This window comes from Amblyomma mixtum, chromosome 2 (assembly GCF_055824585.1).
Source record: "Amblyomma mixtum isolate Tamu chromosome 2, ASM5582458v1, whole genome shotgun sequence".
Taxonomy (NCBI): Eukaryota; Metazoa; Arthropoda; class Arachnida; order Ixodida; family Ixodidae; genus Amblyomma; species Amblyomma mixtum.
Genome location: NC_143013.1, coordinates 249,611,718 through 249,629,422, shown reverse-complemented (window position 1 = coordinate 249,629,422; position 17,705 = coordinate 249,611,718). Strand labels below are relative to the sequence as shown.

General features: G+C 49.3%; 1 protein-coding gene across 1 annotated transcript in view; it reads right to left on the bottom strand.

Moving 5' to 3' along the window:
- LOC149363450 (uncharacterized) overlaps positions 1–4,695 on the bottom strand; it is a 29,944-nt gene extending 25,249 nt beyond the window's left edge. Inside the window, exons 1-2 of the mRNA XM_089568553.1 lie at positions 4,334–4,695; positions 3,840–4,015 (exon numbers count right to left, since the gene is read on the bottom strand). Coding sequence (XP_089424679.1) covers positions 3,840–4,015; positions 4,334–4,695 — 538 coding nt within the window. The remainder of the gene's footprint in view (positions 1–3,839; positions 4,016–4,333) is intronic.
- Between the last annotated feature and the right edge of the window lie 13,010 nt (positions 4,696–17,705).

Here is a 17,705-nt window from a genome sequence, read left to right as displayed (position 1 = left end):
TGCCAGAATCGAGGCCCTCGCTAAGCCGATGACGTTCTACGTCACACCTGCGGTAGCTCAGGACGTTCTACGTCCGCCGCTTATGAACGTGGGTGGCGCTGATGAACACTCTCAAGGTTAGGTTACTTGTAAACATAAATGCCCCCGAAAGCAGAAGAATTAGAGAGTTTTAGTATAGCGTTAGCGTGATAGCGGACCTAAGGGAAATTACGTTAGCGTGCAGCAAGCAACTTATCACCGCAGACAGTTTTAGTATAGCGTTCTGAAAACGTTAAACGCCACCTGCTTGACATGGATGCGAACGGTCCTTCTAAAATGGTCGACACTGCCGCTACCTTGCCAAAATATAATATTTCCGAGTTTTTTAAACGAATTATTACTGTAGTGCTTATTTTCGTCTGCAAAATGACCCCAAAATTTAAATAAAATGAAAAAAAAACAAACGTAAAGCAGTGGCGCCATCTAGTCAAGGCAATGTTAACTACAAAAACGTAAAGCAGTGGCGCCATCTATTCAAGGCAATGTTAACTACAAGCCGTTCGAGCAAGAATATTTGCCATCACATGACGTGTAATGTCAAAAAAACTATTTGAAATTTAGTATAAACTCGCTTTACATCATTTAAGTCCATAAAACACTGCGAAAAAGCTCCATATCTATTTTTGTTTCGTTCCGGACGTTTGTGTTAGGTTTCGGCTGCCTTTCGGGCAGTTGCAGACGGTAGCAGTGCAGCTGGAGGTCCCATTAGGCTTGCGCGCTCCAGAATCGAGAGCGTAGCTCAAAAACTGGACGGAATGGCAGCTTATACTTTATCGTCGAAGCAAGGTAAGTCATAGCGAAAAGCAACTACACCAGTAGTTACCGGTAAACGTGCCGACCGGAATCGCAAGGACTGCTTAATCGGCTGAAGCGGGCGGCTCTCGCTTGGGAGGACGCCGCTATGTTTTCCCGCTAAACACGCAAAAGCCGCATCGCTAACTTCTGAAAATTGCGTGCGTCCGCTAACGCTATTTTACCGTTAGCGTTCTGCGCATGCGCACTTTGGACCCGCTATTCCGCTATGCACGCAATTACGCAAAGCCCGCAATACTAAAACTCTCTATTGACAGCCGTCGCCGTAGCTCAGAGGTAGAGCACCGGACGCGTAATTCGGAGGTCGTGGGTTCGGATCCCACCGGCGGCAGGTGGTTGTTTTTTCTTCTGCTTTTCTAATCAGTTATCTTTAAACGATAACATATTCAGTAATATTCTAAATTGATCAGCACCACAAAATAAATAACCAAAAAAAAATCCCCTCAGCATCTTGGTTTTTGTAGCTGTTGGCTTCTGTCCTATTTATAACGAGCCCCTCATCCCCTTCCCTTGTTTGCTTAATTGCTTAGCGAGGGCCTCGATTCTGGCAGCCTTGACGCCTTAGGAAGCATGCGAGGGTTCTCACGCAGCTTCCACCCTCTCCGTTCGATGACGTTCTACGTCACACCTGCGGTAACTCAGGACGTTCTACGTCCGCCGCTTATGAACGTGGGTGGCGCTGATGAACACTCTCAAGGTTAGGTTACTTGTAAACATATATGCCCCCGAAAGCAGAAGAATTGACAGCCGTCGCCGTAGCTCAGAGGTAGAGCACCGGACGCGTAATTCGAAGGTCGTGGGTTCGGATCCCACCGGCGGCAGGTGGTTGTTTTTTCTTCTGCTTTTCTAATCAGTTATTTTTAAACGATAGCATATATTCAGTAATATTCTAAATTGATCAACACCACAAAATAAATAACAAAAAAATCCCCTCTGCCCCTTGGTTTCTGTGGCTGTTGGCTTCTGTCCTTAAAAGGAACATGTGGTTCATGTGTTGACTTCCAGTTGTGCACATGACAATCCATTTTGTGCGGTATATTCACATTTATTGCTGCAATTTCTCGTTAACGTGACGATGAGATCCCCAGTCGTGTAGTTCTCCACACATACTCACAAACACATGTGTATGTATGTATACTTACATATACAAATACACTCCCGACTTATACATCCATCAGATAAACAGCAAAGACCAGTATTTCACACGAGGCTATAGCAAGAGTTCATACAGTTCACCTTTCCATTTTAGGCGCAATCTTGGCTAGTCCTTACATAGTCCTGCCCAGGGGTGTCTGTATCTGTGCAGGGAGTGGCCTGCCGATGAGCAAAGTAAAGTAAATTACTACTATTAATATTTATTTATTTTAGGTGTCGTAGAAGCAGTCGAGTTCACATGAAACGTTCTGTTAGTTGAAGACCCTGATTCATCTATAAACAACAGAAATAAAGCACTAATTAAGCGCCCTTTTTGATGAGCGCACATACGAATCCTCCGAAGTAGGTACGCCTGATAGAGCATATTGCACTACTAGCACTCTTTTCTATGCAAGAAAATGACTTTGAGCAGTTTAGGAGAATTTTAACAGGTGCTGCATGCGTTCCTAATATGTTTAATGTGATAGAGTACCAGCGCCACGAGTGGCGCTTGTACTGTCGTGTACGTTTCTCGCTTGTCCCCATATTTCGCGCCGTTTTCTTTGTACATGCATCTAGAGTAGCAGCTGATTTCTAATATAGCCTTACATTCGCCTGTCAGAACAGCTCATAAAGTCGCACACAGTGCCACGGACGGTTGCTAAGTACTTACTGTTGAGCATTTTTCTGATGCTCAAAGAAAAAAAACAATAGAAGTTCAACAGAAAATATGCACCATATTTGTGTTGAGTTTTTGGGTACAGAAATTCTCTTGAGTGAGTGTTGCGTAAAATCAACACAAATTGAATTCGCATTTAATTTCTGTAGACTCAACACATGCTCAACATTGCGTCACAGAAATTCAAAGCTCATTTTTATAAGGGTGGCTGAAAGGCATTCCACGCGTTGATGGACCCCTCCGACCGTCAGCGGTGAGTGCAAAAAAAAGGCGGGAGTCGGTACGTTTAACTCAATTTAAATTAAGAAAATAAGCCGCACAGGACAGTAGTTCGAAGTTTGTAAGAATGCTCGGAATGTGTAGATCGAGTTTCCGCGGTAAAAAGGCGAGTTAAGATTCCTCTTTAGCGGTCCTTTAAGACGACTTGGGCTATGAGGACTCTGTAGTCCAATGCTCCAGGTAGATTCCGGCCTCTTGAAGTTTTTTAACGTGCACTGACATCGCCAGTACACGGGCACTGAGCGGTCATGCGGTCCGAGTGTGGCTGTTGCTAGGTTCAGTCATGAAATCGGCGCCCCGATTCGCCTAAGATATTATAGCCACCTCTTCTCCAGGAAAAGAAAATAGGTATGGCAGCTTCGTTCAAAGTTAGGGCACTGAGCTTCCAGAACGAGCGTTAGGAATAGGTGACCAAGCAGGGCACGCCAGCAAGACAACTGCGCTTAACTTATTTGCGCCTGCAGCCGCAAATGGGAAAACGTGATCTTACAGCGTGTTTCCTGTGGAGGAAATGCTCTCTATTCAGATGCATAGTCTACGGGCCGCCGTGTTCCACCTAAGGCAGTGTCCTTGCACGATGTGTTGGATATACAAGTTCAGGTCACGAACAAATGCAGCTCCCGCGATTATGCCCGACACAGTTAAAAATGGTTTCTTTCACAGCTCCTCCAGATGTTCAGTCTACAACTACTCTAAAAGACAGCACTACAGATTATCTCTCGGATATACAAGCTTGCCAAGTTTGCACACAAAAAACCCTAACTCAAATCTTGACCAGTTCCGTCCCGTTTGTGACACGCTAAACCTGTGCCAATTCATATTTACTCTGCGGAAGCGACAGCCCCTCAATTTAGTCATGTATGAAGTATCCTTGTAGTAGTGCAGGCCAACATACCGGCCTCCTTTGTCTCCGTGGATGCGCCAGTTGTTGCGGCAGTGGTTGGTACCGTGGAGGCGTCGACAGCGGCTGTGCTCTCGCTGGGGTTGATGCTCGTGCCGGAACGGGCGACCCTCGCGGGAGACCCGAACCTTACTGGTGACTTATTGGGAGGTGAACTCCTCCCAGATGCTCTGCGAAGATCGTTTAAAAGCTTAGCAAGTCTGTTCCAGGATCACTAAACTCAATTATGACATTTCTTCAACTTTAGGCCGCGTATCAACGTCGATTCTTTTCTGGAGCATCGAATAGCGTCACCGCTAAACGTTTTCGCACTGAGCACGTGTGAAATCCGTACTGATCGTTATTCGCAGGTGACACGTGGTAGCTTTTCGTACATAAAGCCTCGTTCTTCAAGTCGCAGGTTCATGCCCAGAAGCGAGGGATATGACCTGCAAAGCCTGTAATAACATTTTACGCTAGAACTACCGGGCCTTAAAGCACAAACATACCCAAACAACCGTTTTGCGGCGGCCGTTGGTGATGGTATTCCTCGGCTTCTAAGCGGACTTGCTCTTCCTGGCTGCCTCACGGAGATCAAGCTGGCCATGCGGCTTGGGGTCGCCGATGGAGACGCGCGCCGAGGTGATCTTGTTCCGGGGCTGCCCGTTGCAGCCATCCTCTGAGGACTCTTAGTTCCGGTTCCTCTGGGCGTTGTTGTTCCGGGGCTTCCAGGAGCCGATCCCTTCCGAGCCGTACTTGTCCCAGGGCTGCCAGGTGACGCTGATCCACTTGCCGGTTTCTTGTTCGGCTTTGCGGAAACTTGGTGCTCGGCCATCGCCTCCAAGAGCGATTCAGCTACAGGGAGAGCCATGTCTCCGAATTAGCTTATCTTTTTGTTCTGTGGTAGGACACAGCGAGATGGCTGGCTCACGTTCCGTTCTTCTTCTTCTCCATACGAAAATGGCACATACCCACGCGGGGGGATTGGCCAAGGTACGGTGGTGAATGCCAAGGAGGTATATGTGCGGGAAAAAAAGCTAAGTAAAATAGTAGAATGTTGAAATTAGAAAATATGTATGAATTGTTAAAAATATTTAATAAATAAACAAATTAGATACATCAGGAATAAAATTGAATACGCTTTTTGGATATTCGGTGGAATTTTATATGGAGTTAACAGGGTAACCGACCAGTTGCAATGATGTAATCATGAAGGTAGCCGCAAATAGTGCTTAACGAGAATCCCGTGGCGCTCGCACCATACGAGAGCAGAACGGGTAGAGACAAAGGGAGTCCTAACCTCGAAAGAGGGACTTCCAAATACTGTTTTCTCTGAAATGCGAACCGCCGGCAAGAGAGGAGATAATGGTCAATTGTTTCAACTTCTCCGCATGTGTTACAAAGGTTTGTCGTAGCGAACCCGCATCTGCATAAGTGCAAGTTGAGGTGGGGGATTCTTCTTCTTCTTCTTCTTCTTCTTCACCATATGAAAATGGCACATAACCACGCGGGGGGATTGGCCAAGGTACGGTGGGGGATTCTACCTCTTGTTCTTCTTCTTCCTTCCTTACTGATATCGCGTGCCTGTACTAAGCAGAATCTTTTTCTTCTCATTTAGTTGAGAGGCCGATGTCATTTTTTGGGGGGGACTCCTGATGTTGCGCCTTCGTTTACAACATCCGCAGAGTGTCCTGGAGTCCACATGAATATAGATTTGAAGTCTGTATCTCCTTTAGTTCTAAGTAATATGTTTGCATCTTTATCAATCCTTCAGCTGCCCCCGCGCTATTATCCCGGGTCCTCCCAAAATTCGCAGGAATATAATTATTCAGAACCGCTATTAAGGTATAGGGATTTACTCAAAATTAGAGACCAACGAGGAGAGTGTACGCCGAACCGCACAAAAATCTTAACAGAGAGCAAGGGGTCTTCCTAAGAAAATTGCAGGCGAATACTCGTATTAGACCCCTCAAATTAAGCTATGTGCTTCTAAATTCGGGCGATCCGCATTGAGCCCTCTGCGATGAGGTGGCTAACTGGTACCATATGTTAGGGGCACACCAGAAAAACGAAGCTATGCAAGGAATCAAAAATTAGAGAACACTGCGGCGACGTGCATTGGCAGTATGCCTCCTCGGCGCTCGTCGCCTCTCTTTGCCTCTCTTTATCATTTTATTTTTGTTTCTTAATTAGCTAATGAATTAGCGTAATTATCTTATAATTTAATTAAACATTGATTTATTTACCCTCATTAAACCTTTTATCTAAATTACCACTCTGATTTTTCATATTTCGCGCTGTGGTTGCTCTCCCGTCCGCTTCTGTATCCCCGTCCAGCCTATTCAACCGTCCAATAGATTTTGTTGAAAAATAATGAATTAATTAATCTAAGTCAATTAATCAAGCCACAAAAAATGCTAACGTGTATCGCTTATGTTCCTGCTGTCGCAAATGAAATGACCCATGTGTTTACGATCTAACATGTCTGCTTATGCTGCAATATCGGTTGGCCACAACGTATACTGCATGGTGACCTTCTCATAAAAATGTAACGGCGGGCGGGAGACAAAATAAGATGGTAGACAGTCATTTTGAGGCGTGTAGAGTTAGGATACGACGGACGACAAAATGACTGAAGATAACCAGCCAGCCCAGCAACATATTTTACTTATAGTAGACAGGCACGCCGTTTTGGAGTTTTACATCTTGCATACTTCTGGGTAACATTACAGATCGGAACGCAGCGAAAAGACTCGATGCGGAAAAAAACAAACACTACGACGGAAAAGCGGCACGATGAAACAGTTATCACAAGCTTATCTAACGACGGCCTCAAATTAAGAAACTAAATTATTGATGTAGTTCGATTATTCTCTCGTTACATTCGAAAGGTACACTAATGCGGGCAAGTGCCAAGATAGACAAATAGCAAGATAGGTGAATATGTGATATTGACGCTAGCGCTACTGAAGACGACGACGTGAGGACATTAAGCGAAAAGGACGAAGTTCGCCACCATCGGACTCGGCACAAAATCCTTCAGACTTTTTCTGGTATTCAGTTCTCTAATCTTTATGCCGGTTTTTTTTTTCATTCATTTCTTCCCGTAATTTCTTTTTATCCATAATTCCATCTTTAATTCCTCGCAATACGTACCCAAAGTTAATCATTAGCTTGGCCCCAAAAGGTTATCCATTAGCTTGGTACCAATTTGCCTTCTTTGGGCTCTCCTCACTGAACCCTGGCCAATCCCCCGTCGTGGGTACGTGCCATGCCACCAAGGCAACAACAACAACAACAACCGGACGTTCTTGGGAGCCTTCTAAACCGCCTTGAGCGTTAGCGCGTCTTACACCGACGTGACATCTGGTGGAGCTGCTGGGTACATCTTTCATGTACCGGACGCCCCCATCAAGCCGCGATTCCAGCAGAGGTCGACCACCCCCGGTAGACACGCCCGTTCACCAGGGCAGCCGCCGACTACAAGGCCTATCTCCCGAGTTCGGGCTGCTCCCTGACCACAAGTCAACAAGGAGTACCGGCGCTGCTGCAATGAATCCTCCAACATCAACTGCGCCCGTCCTTCTCCACCACCAACGGGATCTGCCGCGTTTCCACGGCCTACCTCATGAGAACGCCGAGGACTGGCTGGACCAGTTCGACCGGGTGACCACATTCAATTCTTGGGACGGGGACTCAAAGATGCGCCATGTCTATTTTTCTCTGGAAGACTCTGCAAGGACATGGTACGTAAACCATGAGTCTTGCCTGCAAACATGGGAGACATTCAAAGCAGAATTTCTCCAGGCGTTCACCAGTACGTTTCGCAAGGAGAAGGCCGACCTCCTTCTGCAGAATCGCATACAACTTCCGAACGAAAGTGTAATGGTGTACGTGGAAGAGATGACACGCCTCTTCCGTCGCGCAGACCCAGCATGCCGGAGGAGAAGAAGGTGCGATTGCTGATGAAGGGTGTAAAGGAGCAGCTTTTCGCAGGCCTTGTTCGGAGTCCACCCGCAACAGTAAACGACTTCGTCAAGGAAGCAATGTCCATTGAGAAATCACTCGACATGCGGGCACGACAGTACGAGCGCACTAACGTATCGATGCTCTGCACCCGTACTGAGGGAACCTCCATGACCTCAGGAGAATCGCTGCGTGAGGTCATTCGAGCCATAGTAAGGGAAGAGGTGGCGAAGGCTTTGCAGCACACCCCTGCTCAGCCGCAGATTGCGTCGTTTACAGATGTCATTCGCGAGGAGGTCGAACAAGCATTAGGTACGTCGCAGCTTCCGGCAGCCACTCCACCGCCGCCACAAACATTGAGTTATGCTGCCGCCGCAAGCCGTTTCCTTCCGGCCTCGACCCAACGATATGAAGTACCTACGCCAGCCGCTCCTCAGCTTCCACCTTCCCAGTCGAACATTGTCCAGCGACCTAGGCGTCGCAGAACTGACGTCTGGAGAACCTCGGACCATCGACCGTTGTGCTACCATTGCGGGGCACCTGGGCACATCTGGCGCCGGTGTCCATATAAGGAGATGGGTCTTCGAGGGTACCCCTTCGGTGCTCCCCGTCCGCTGCCTGGAGAGCGACCAAGGGAGATCGCAGATTACATCTCCCATGCGGACTCCGGCCAGCGTCGCATCTCGCGATCACCATCTCCGCGCCGCTACAGTTCTCCGGGACCCGGCGACCAGGGCCAGTCTAGAAGTCCCCGTAGGGGAAACTAGACGCGGCAGCCTCTGGAGGTGCGGCTGCTCGACGACAAGAACAAGACCCTCCAACGCCGCCAGACACATCGCCAATGCCGTGCAACACACCGTCCTCGACGACCCACGAACGACAGCATGTTAAGACAAGCCGACAACCCGCCGCACTTCTTCGTAACCACGACGCTTCTCTTCGACGCCGCATCCCTTCGACGCACCAAAGCCGCGATCGGACTCCTCGACAGTACCGCAAGACGACACCACCGGCCGATTTAGACGTTTCAGTAGACGGCACAGCCGTAACTGCTTTAGTTGACACTGGTGCCGATTATTCTGTGCTCAGTAGACAATTCGCCGCTGTGCTCAAAAAGGTTATGACAGCTTGGGACGGCCCGCAGTTACGTACCGCTGGGGGACATTTGATTACGCCGATAGGAATGTGCACGGCTAGGGTCACGGTGCAAGGGCAAACTTTCCCTGCAAGGTTTGTTGTCCTCGCTGATTGCTCTCGTGATGTTCTCCTGGGTATGGACTTCCTAACGGACAACGGAGCCATCATCGACCTGCAGTCCCAGTCCGTCCAGTTTTCGACAGAGAATGCCATTGACACCACAGATGCCCTCCCGTCGGCGCTCCATATTCTTGACGAGCAAGTGACCGTGCCTCCCCGCTCCAGTATACTGGTGACTGTCGGTTCGCATACCATTCGAGACACTGAAGGTATAGTCGAGAGTAAACAACTTTTGCTTCTCGACCGCGGTATTGCAGTACCTCGGGCGGTCGTGTTTCTGGAAGACGGCAAAGTTGATGTACTCCTGACTAATTTCAGCAATGAGCACCAGCACCTGAACAAGGGGACGACTGTCGCTTACATAGATGCCGTCACTGATACCAAGTGCGCACAAAGCCTGACTCGTGTTGCACGACCGGATCCAGAGGACATAGTCGACGTCAAGTACGACATTAATCAGACGTTGCCGCAACAACAACAAGGCATGCTGCGCGACCTGCTCAATCGCTACAGACACACATTTGCGTCGTCTCCGCGAGTCGGCAGGACACACCTTGCTACACATCGGATTATTACGGACGACAGGACGCCACTGCGACAGTCACCCTACCGTGTTTCCTCTAGAGAACGCGCCGCCATCAGCACTCAAGTAAAGGAAATGCTTGATAACGACGTCATTCGACCGTCTCGGAGCCCCTGGGCCGCACCTGTCGTGCTCGTAAAGAAAAAGGACGGAACATTGCGGTTCTGCGTTGATTACCGGCGACTGAATAACATTACTAAAAAGGACGTTTACCCTTTGCCCAGAATCGACGACGCTTTGGATCGTTTATGCAACGCCAAGTATTTCTCCTCCATGGATTTGAAGTCTGGGTACTGGCAAATAGAGGTAGACGAGAGGGACCGCGAGAAGACGGCATTCATCACTCCAGACGGGTTGTACGAGTTTCAGGTCCTGCCATTTGGTCTTTGCTCCGCCCCAGCGACCTTTCAGAGGCTTATGGACACAGTACTCGTGGACATGAAATGGCACACTTGCCTCGTATACCTGGACGATGTGATCGTGTTCGCCCCAACTTTTGACGAGCACCTTCGTCGCCTCGAGGCGGTGCTGGAGGCCATAAAATCCTCTGGACTCACTCTAAAAGCCGAGAAGTGTCACTTCGGTTACGAGGAGTTGAAGTTTTTGGGTCACCTCGTGAACCAAGAAGGGGTCCTTCCGGACCCTGAAAAAACCGTCGCCATCGCGAATTTCCCGCCGCCACGCGATCAGAAAGAAGTTCGGCGTTTCCTCGGCCTATGTGCGTATTATCGCCGCTTTGTGAAAAACTTCTCTAACATCGCTGCGCCCCTTACCTACCTGACCAAGGCCGATGTCCAGTTCCAGTGGGAAGCGCCGCAACAACAGGCGTTCCTAGAGCTTCAACGCCGCTTACAGTCACCACCCATTCTGGCGCACTTTGATGAATATGCTGACACTGAGGTACACACCGACGCCAGCAATGTCGGTTTGGGTGCAGTCCTAGTTCAGGTCCAGAAAAATCAACATCGTGTAATTACCTACGCAAGTCGTGCACTGTCTAAGGCCGAGGCAAACTACTCTGCCACCGAAAAAGAATGCCTCGCCATCGTGTGGGCAATTTCCAAGTTTCGACCATACCTTTACGGTCGACCTTTCAAAGTAGTGACCGACCATCACGCACTTTGTTGGCTGGCCAACATAAAGGATCCTTCAGGGCGCCTTGCACGATGGAGTCTCCGACTGCAGGAATACGACATTTCTGTAACCTACAAATCTGGCCACAAACACTTGGACGCCGACTGCCTTTCCCGTGCCCCTGCTCAACCAGCTCCTGACGACGCTGCGGACGACGACGCCTTTGTGACCGCCCTAAACTCTACCGACTTTGCTGACCAACAACGCGCCGTCCCGGACCTTCGAGACGTCATTGATTATCTTGAAGGTGCCAGTGGCAGAGTACCTGCCGCCTTCCGGCGAGCTTTGTCTTCCCTCTGCCTCCGTGACGGCGTACTCTACAAAAAGAACTTTTCTTCTAACAGTCGCGAGTACTTGCTCGTCGTGCCCGAGAACCTACGCGTCGAAATTTTGAATGCCTGCCACGACGAACCTGCTTCCGGCCACCTTGGCGTCACTAGAACGCAAGCCAAGATTCGCGAAAAATACTACTGGCCTCGCCTTGGACATGTCGTTACGCATTACGTTCGCTCTTGCCGTGACTGTCAGCGTCGCAAGGTTCCTCCTGCCAAGCCCGCCGGCTTCCTCAAGCCCATTGACCCGCCGTCCCGACCATTCCAACAAATCGGGATGGACTTGCTCGGCCCGTTCCCCATATCAAACTCCGGAAAGCGGTGGATAATTGTCGCCACAGACTATCTCACGCGTTACGCGGAGACAGCCGCTCTTTCGAGTGGAACCGCTATCGATGTGGCCAAATTTTTTGTGCTTCAGATCGTCCTGCGCCACGGCGCACCCCGGGTTCTCATTACTGACCGAGGAGCTGCCTTTACTGCTGAGCTCATGGAGCATATCCTTGCTTTCAGCCACACGAGCCACCGCAGGTCGACCTCATACCACCCCCAGACGAACGGCTTGACCGAACGTCTGAACAAGACTCTCGCGGATATGCTTTCGATGTACGTGGACGTGGAGCACAAAACGTGGGATGAAGTCCTGCCTTATGTCACGTTCGCCTATAATACCGCCGTCCAGGAAACAACCAACATGACACCGTTCAGTCTCGTCTATGGACGACAGGTGACCACAACACTCGACGCTATGCTTCCCCACGTCGACGACCACCCAAATGCCGACGTTGCCCACTTTTTACAGCGCGCCGAGGATGCTCGTCAACTAGCCCGGGTGCGAATTCGCGCTCAGCAGGACCAAGATGCCCAACGGTACAACCTGCGGAGACGGGCGGTCGAATATTTCCCAGGCGACCTTGTCTGGGTTTGGTCCCCAATCCGACGTCGCGGACTCAGCGACAAGCTCTTACGTCGTTACTTCGGCCCCTACCAAGTCCTACGGCGCATCGGCGATCTCAACTATGAAGTCATTCCTGATCAAACACCACGCTCACGACGCGACGCGCGCCCCGAGGTGGTCCACGTCGTTCGCCTGAAACCGTATCACGCAAGGACACCGTGACACTCCCTCTGACGCTGGTTTCCTTTAGCATCGGGACGATGCTTTTCGAACGGGGGGGCTAATGACGCTAGCGCTACTGAAGACGACGACGTGAGGACATTAAGCGAAAAGGACGAAGTTCGCCACCATCGGACTCGGCACCGGACGTTCTCGGGAGCCTTCTAAACCGCCTTGAGCGTTAGCGCGTCTTACACCGACGTGACAATATAATAAAGTCATGTTATGGTGTCCACGAAGTGTTCCTCATTTTGCTAAGATATATTTGAGACATCCAATAGACGGAGGTGTATTCTTTGCGGCGAAAGCTGCAACCATTGCTCAACGCATGAATGTAACATTAAATGCAATCAGCAGAACTGACTTCGCTCGGATTAAATCAACATCGTACAACCATTGCAGCCATGGCTGCCTTCAGGTGCATTTCGGTCCATTGCTTAAATGCCTACCTTGCTACTTTTTTTACACACGCCGTTTACACACCATTCTCTTATGATCATGGAATGGGGCCTGGTGTTTACTACAGTTTTTGATTTACCTGCTGATGACCGCATACACTCGGTTTTGTTAAGTGATGTAGCTGTGGTTGTTACATTAAAGTAAACAAAAATTGGTATGTTCCGGGTGAGGCGAGGCACAAGGGAAGCCAATTTAAAAGCGTTCAGTTAGCTCTGAGGTAACCTGCTTTCTTATGCTAAGTGGCATGGTGAGATATACGGTACTTAACGTCCCAAAGCGACATGGGCGATGTGGGATACCGTAGTGGAGAGCTCCGATTAATCTAGACTTCTTGAGTCTGTTTAACGTTCACCGAAACCACACAGTGCGAGGGCATCTTGCTTTTCGCCTCCACAGAAACGAGGCCGCGGCAGCCGGCATCGAACTGATTCAGCTCAGCAGCCCAGCACCACAACAGCTGAGCCACCGTGGCCGGACTGTTTCGTCTTACCATTACCAATTTAGAAACAGGGTAGGAAACCCATACTTTCACTCACTGCCGAGGGACTGATCGCGTCGACGTATCTGTTTTTATTCGAAGCTTATCTTTCTTATTCTTGCTTTCACCCGTGTCCCATCAGTCGATGGTTCCTCTCATGCAATACATTTTAGAGGGACATTGTTTTTACAGCCTGTAGTATGTTGATCCCTTTAAAGTTAAATAATGTAGTTCGATTTGCATGGCCCCTGCTGATGACCGCGCCACACGCACGCGCGCACGCACACAAACCGAGAAGCCCCGCCACTCGTACGCCAACTCTGCATCGCGAAGGGTTCCCACAAGATCAAGGCTGGCGGCTTATGCAGATCACCTGACGCGGCTGAGTCCAGCAACTATGCAAAAACGAGCCCAGAAGCAACGTTGCTATAGTAAAACCCCGTATAATTTTCTGCTCTCTAGACACCGCGTTGTGAAAGGGAAATTGGGGGATTGAACGCCTATATCTGTCTGTTGGGGCGGGTTCTATTTTATTTATTTTTATCAATTATTTATTTACTTTTACTCGATAGCGTTAAGGGCCCCGTGTCGCAGAAAAGCCGGCGTCGTCGTCGGTGGCGTTGGCCGTGAGCGAGAAATCCTAGACGCATTAATAAATAAAACCGGGTAGAAAATTGGTCGATTTGGGGACTGGAACCAGGCCCTCCGGAGTGCGAGACGAGCAGGCTAACCACTCCGCCACGCCAATTCGTTGTCTTGGAATGAACAAAGGCGGGTCTAGTGAATACGGTGTTGTCTTAGCAGGGTGCTTTAGAGACATGTGCTGCAGTGTATATTAGTAATTATGAGCATGTTCGTGGCTCCTCGAGGTTCCTGCGGCTACGCCCTGTACCATCCCCACCTTCCCGCTCCTGAAACCCACACCAGCGGGCCGTATCTACACCCTCCGGATGCACTTTCCCTCGAGGTCCTTGCCATTGCACATGCCCTTCAGTCATTTGTTCTCCTTCCCTCTCTTCAAGAGAACACAGTCTATTCAGACTCACAAGCCGCTATACACCACATACAGAAACGCACCCTAACCCCTTCTCTCCAGCAGGAGGTCGAACGAGCGGTCACCGCATTGCAGCCTTCCATCGTTTTCCTCCGCTGGGTCCCTGGGCATTTAGGGATTGACGGCAATGAGCTGGCCCATCAGGTCGCCCGAGACACATTTTTCCGGGCCCCGTTGATCCCCAGGCCCAAGCCCTCAGAGGACAGTGGGAGACTCACCCTTCGCCGCACCATAAAAGAGGTCTACCTCGAGCTCCGCCTAGACAAACGGAACCAACTCGCCCAGCAACTTACCTTGTCAGACAAACGCCTTTACCCTCCCCCTCATCCATCGCTCACGTTGCCGGAGGCTCGCCTACTTCGGCACATCCAAATGAATGCAGTTATCACCCCGTCTCGCCTCTTTCTCTATCGCTGTCGATCAGACTCTTCCTGTCCCAACTGCCCCTGTATCTATGCGGACCTGGCCCTTCGCCTCTTCTATTGCCCGGCTGCTCAGCAGTCGGGTTCCTACCCCGCACCTTCTTTATCCATCACCACCTGGCTCGACTGGCTTGGCACTGAAGGGGAGGAAGAACAGCGACTTCTGGTTGCCCAGGCGGTCGACATGCTCGGCCTGTAAATTATGGCCAAATAAAGGTTTTGTACTACTACTACTTATGAGCATGGAAGTTACAAAAGTCTTAGTTAAGCGAGTAGCAAAGTACGTTTCCGCTATTTTTCCTCTTCGCTTGGCGCGCACGTATTAAATACATAGCCAACATCCAAATGCGATTTCCCAAAATCGATTTCGAGCATTACATTGTTCAACATCAGCTTGAAGTGTGCTGAAAATATGCTTACGCAGACTGCCCATTTGTTAGAATTGAGGTATACTTTGGACGAATTAATTGCGTATTTACGAAAGTACACTTCAAATACATTGCTAGCACGCAAATGCCATTATCCGAAACGCGATTTCGAGCACTAGATTGCCTCTTCATGTGCAAGAAGTGCGTTTTCAGAGGACCCCTGGGCACTTCGGCATTACTTCAAATTCGAAGGCCGATTTCTTAGCGAAATCATGCCATCAGAGGGCCCGTTGCTCATGATGTTCCGAACCTCACCCTGCTGATCATGACCCGTTATGAACGTTACCAAATACACCAGTACCTGAGCCATGAGCCCATTCTTGGTACAGCGGATTTCGAACATTTAAAATTCCCATGAAACTAACGTTCTTGCACAACAAGGCAATGTGAGGTTTCCATGACGCTGTGGCGCTGCAGGATTCATCGTGTTAAGTTATATTTATGCCGTTCTGGGTTCACGCCGTCGAATCTATGTGCGTCATGCGGGTACTTTGAAACGACAGATCATTTCGTCCTCTACTGCCGGCGGTTTGTATGGCAGATAATTCAGTTTTTGCAAAATCCTCTCGCTTAATTAGGGCTGTCGTTTACTCTTCCCGTCCTCCTCCCTTTCGGTGCAACCGTCAAAAGGCATGCCCTTAAGCAGGTGTGTCAGCTTCTTCACAAGTGTAATATTGAAACCGGGAGATTTTTGTGTTAACTTCTGGATGCCTTTACTTTACTCTCACAAAATAGCTTTATTTCTGATTATTGCTCCAAAATTGCGTTATTGCACCCACGCCGCTTTGTTTCCTCGATTTTCATTCTGATTTCCTCAAGATCTCTCAAAATTCGTGATTTTTTCACACATTTCTCTATTTATATTTAAGAGCCTCTTGAGATGAACCTGGATTAGTTTTTTCCTCCCTGGATATGCCCCAAACTCTGGCCAATACTCCACCGTGAGTATGTGCCATCGTTTTTAGGCAACAACAACAACAAGTAGAGCCGCTCTGCCTGCTATTATGTGCACGTATCATGGCGGCGCCTGATTGCTGAGGGAGGTTTCATCGGTTCCCTCTCAGAAAAGTGAGATAAATCGACACCGTTACCCTTTCCTTCTTTCTCCGCCTCAATGGCGCTCACCGCTACGTAAGCACTCCACAGGAGAAAGGGAAACTGCTCTGCGCGAGATCTAACCCAAACCAGGCTACCACCAGCCGCATGTTTAGCAGAGCTATAGCTTTAGAGAAACGTGATGAGGATTGCTGGTCACTGGCCAAAGTCAATAAAGAAAGACGTTTCGGGAGCGCTACGGCTTCCTTGTTCACGTATGGCGTATGGCGCTTATGGCGCTTACACATCATCCGAATCCGTGCATTTTTATGACCGCCACGTTGCGCAGTCGCTACATGATTTTGCAGAGAGAATGCAAAACTTTTATTCAATCGAATTAATTGGTCGATGGTCGCCATCCTCTTCGGACCTTGCTTTACTCCAGTACTCCGTCGGCTGTCGCCATGCAGCCACTCTTTGCTGCTCTTGCATGTTTCAGTTGGACGGAGCAGCCTCCCGAGAGGAGAAAGTAGAGCTGGGTGATTGGTGCCACCGTGGGTCGAGGAATTTCCTTACCAAATGTAAAAGGGTTGGTCAAAGGCTGCTGCAAGTCGGCCGGCCTCCAGCGTATTGGGTGTGGAAGATGTTTGGTTTGGTTTGTTGGGGTTTAACGGCCCAAAGCGACTCAGGCTATTAGGGACGCCGTAGTGAAGGGCTCCGGAAATTTCGTCCACCTGGGGTTCTTTAACGTGCACTGAGATCGCACAGTACAGGGGCCTCTGGAATTTTGTCTCCATCGAAATTCAGCCGCCGCGGCCGGGATCGAACCCGTGTCTTTCGGGCCACCAGCCGAGCGCCGTAACCACTCAGCCACCACGGCGGGGTGGGTGTGGAAGTTGTGTTTGTGACAGGGGTTTTGAAATTGTGCACATGCTGACGTCGAAAGACTGTGACGAAAGCTCTGCTGAGAGGTTTCTGTCTTGTAGGAATTGTTCCTGTCTAGCGTATGTTATATTAGAGTGGTTCGAGTCCCGGCTCGACCCCATTTTTCATCTCAGCGCAACCGCTTTTCTTTCTAAGAGGGTTCTAGTGTGGGCTAGTTGATTCATGCTTAATAAACAGATTCACACAGCGTTACGGAACGAGGACAGAGCGAACACGAAAACACAGGACGGGCTTTTCTTTGTTCAGAGGCACTCGGTAATGGTGGTTAAATGACGTCGCGACTCTGTACATCAATGAGAAATTTTGTACTGACGTTTTGATTGTTGTTCTCTGTGGCAGTTGTGGGGAGTTTGAGTTTTAATTAGTTGTGGGTTTAAGCTAGTTGGTAATCCATTTTTGACAACACAGCTTGTCGCTTTTCGCCTTAGTCGTTTTGTGCGCTTTGTTGTCAAGATTGAATTACTCGCGCGAGGTCATGTGGTTGCGACGTCACGACCCTTCCGGATATTTTGGGCAGCTCGACCCGCACCGACCGTACTCGTAAACGACGCGAGCAGAACGAACAGCACTGAATAAAAAAAAACTCATTCATCTCCCTCGACTCTTCTCTAAACCTGAGAATCAATGAGACCGATTGAAATATTGTGTTTATTATCAGCAGTTCTGTCGCA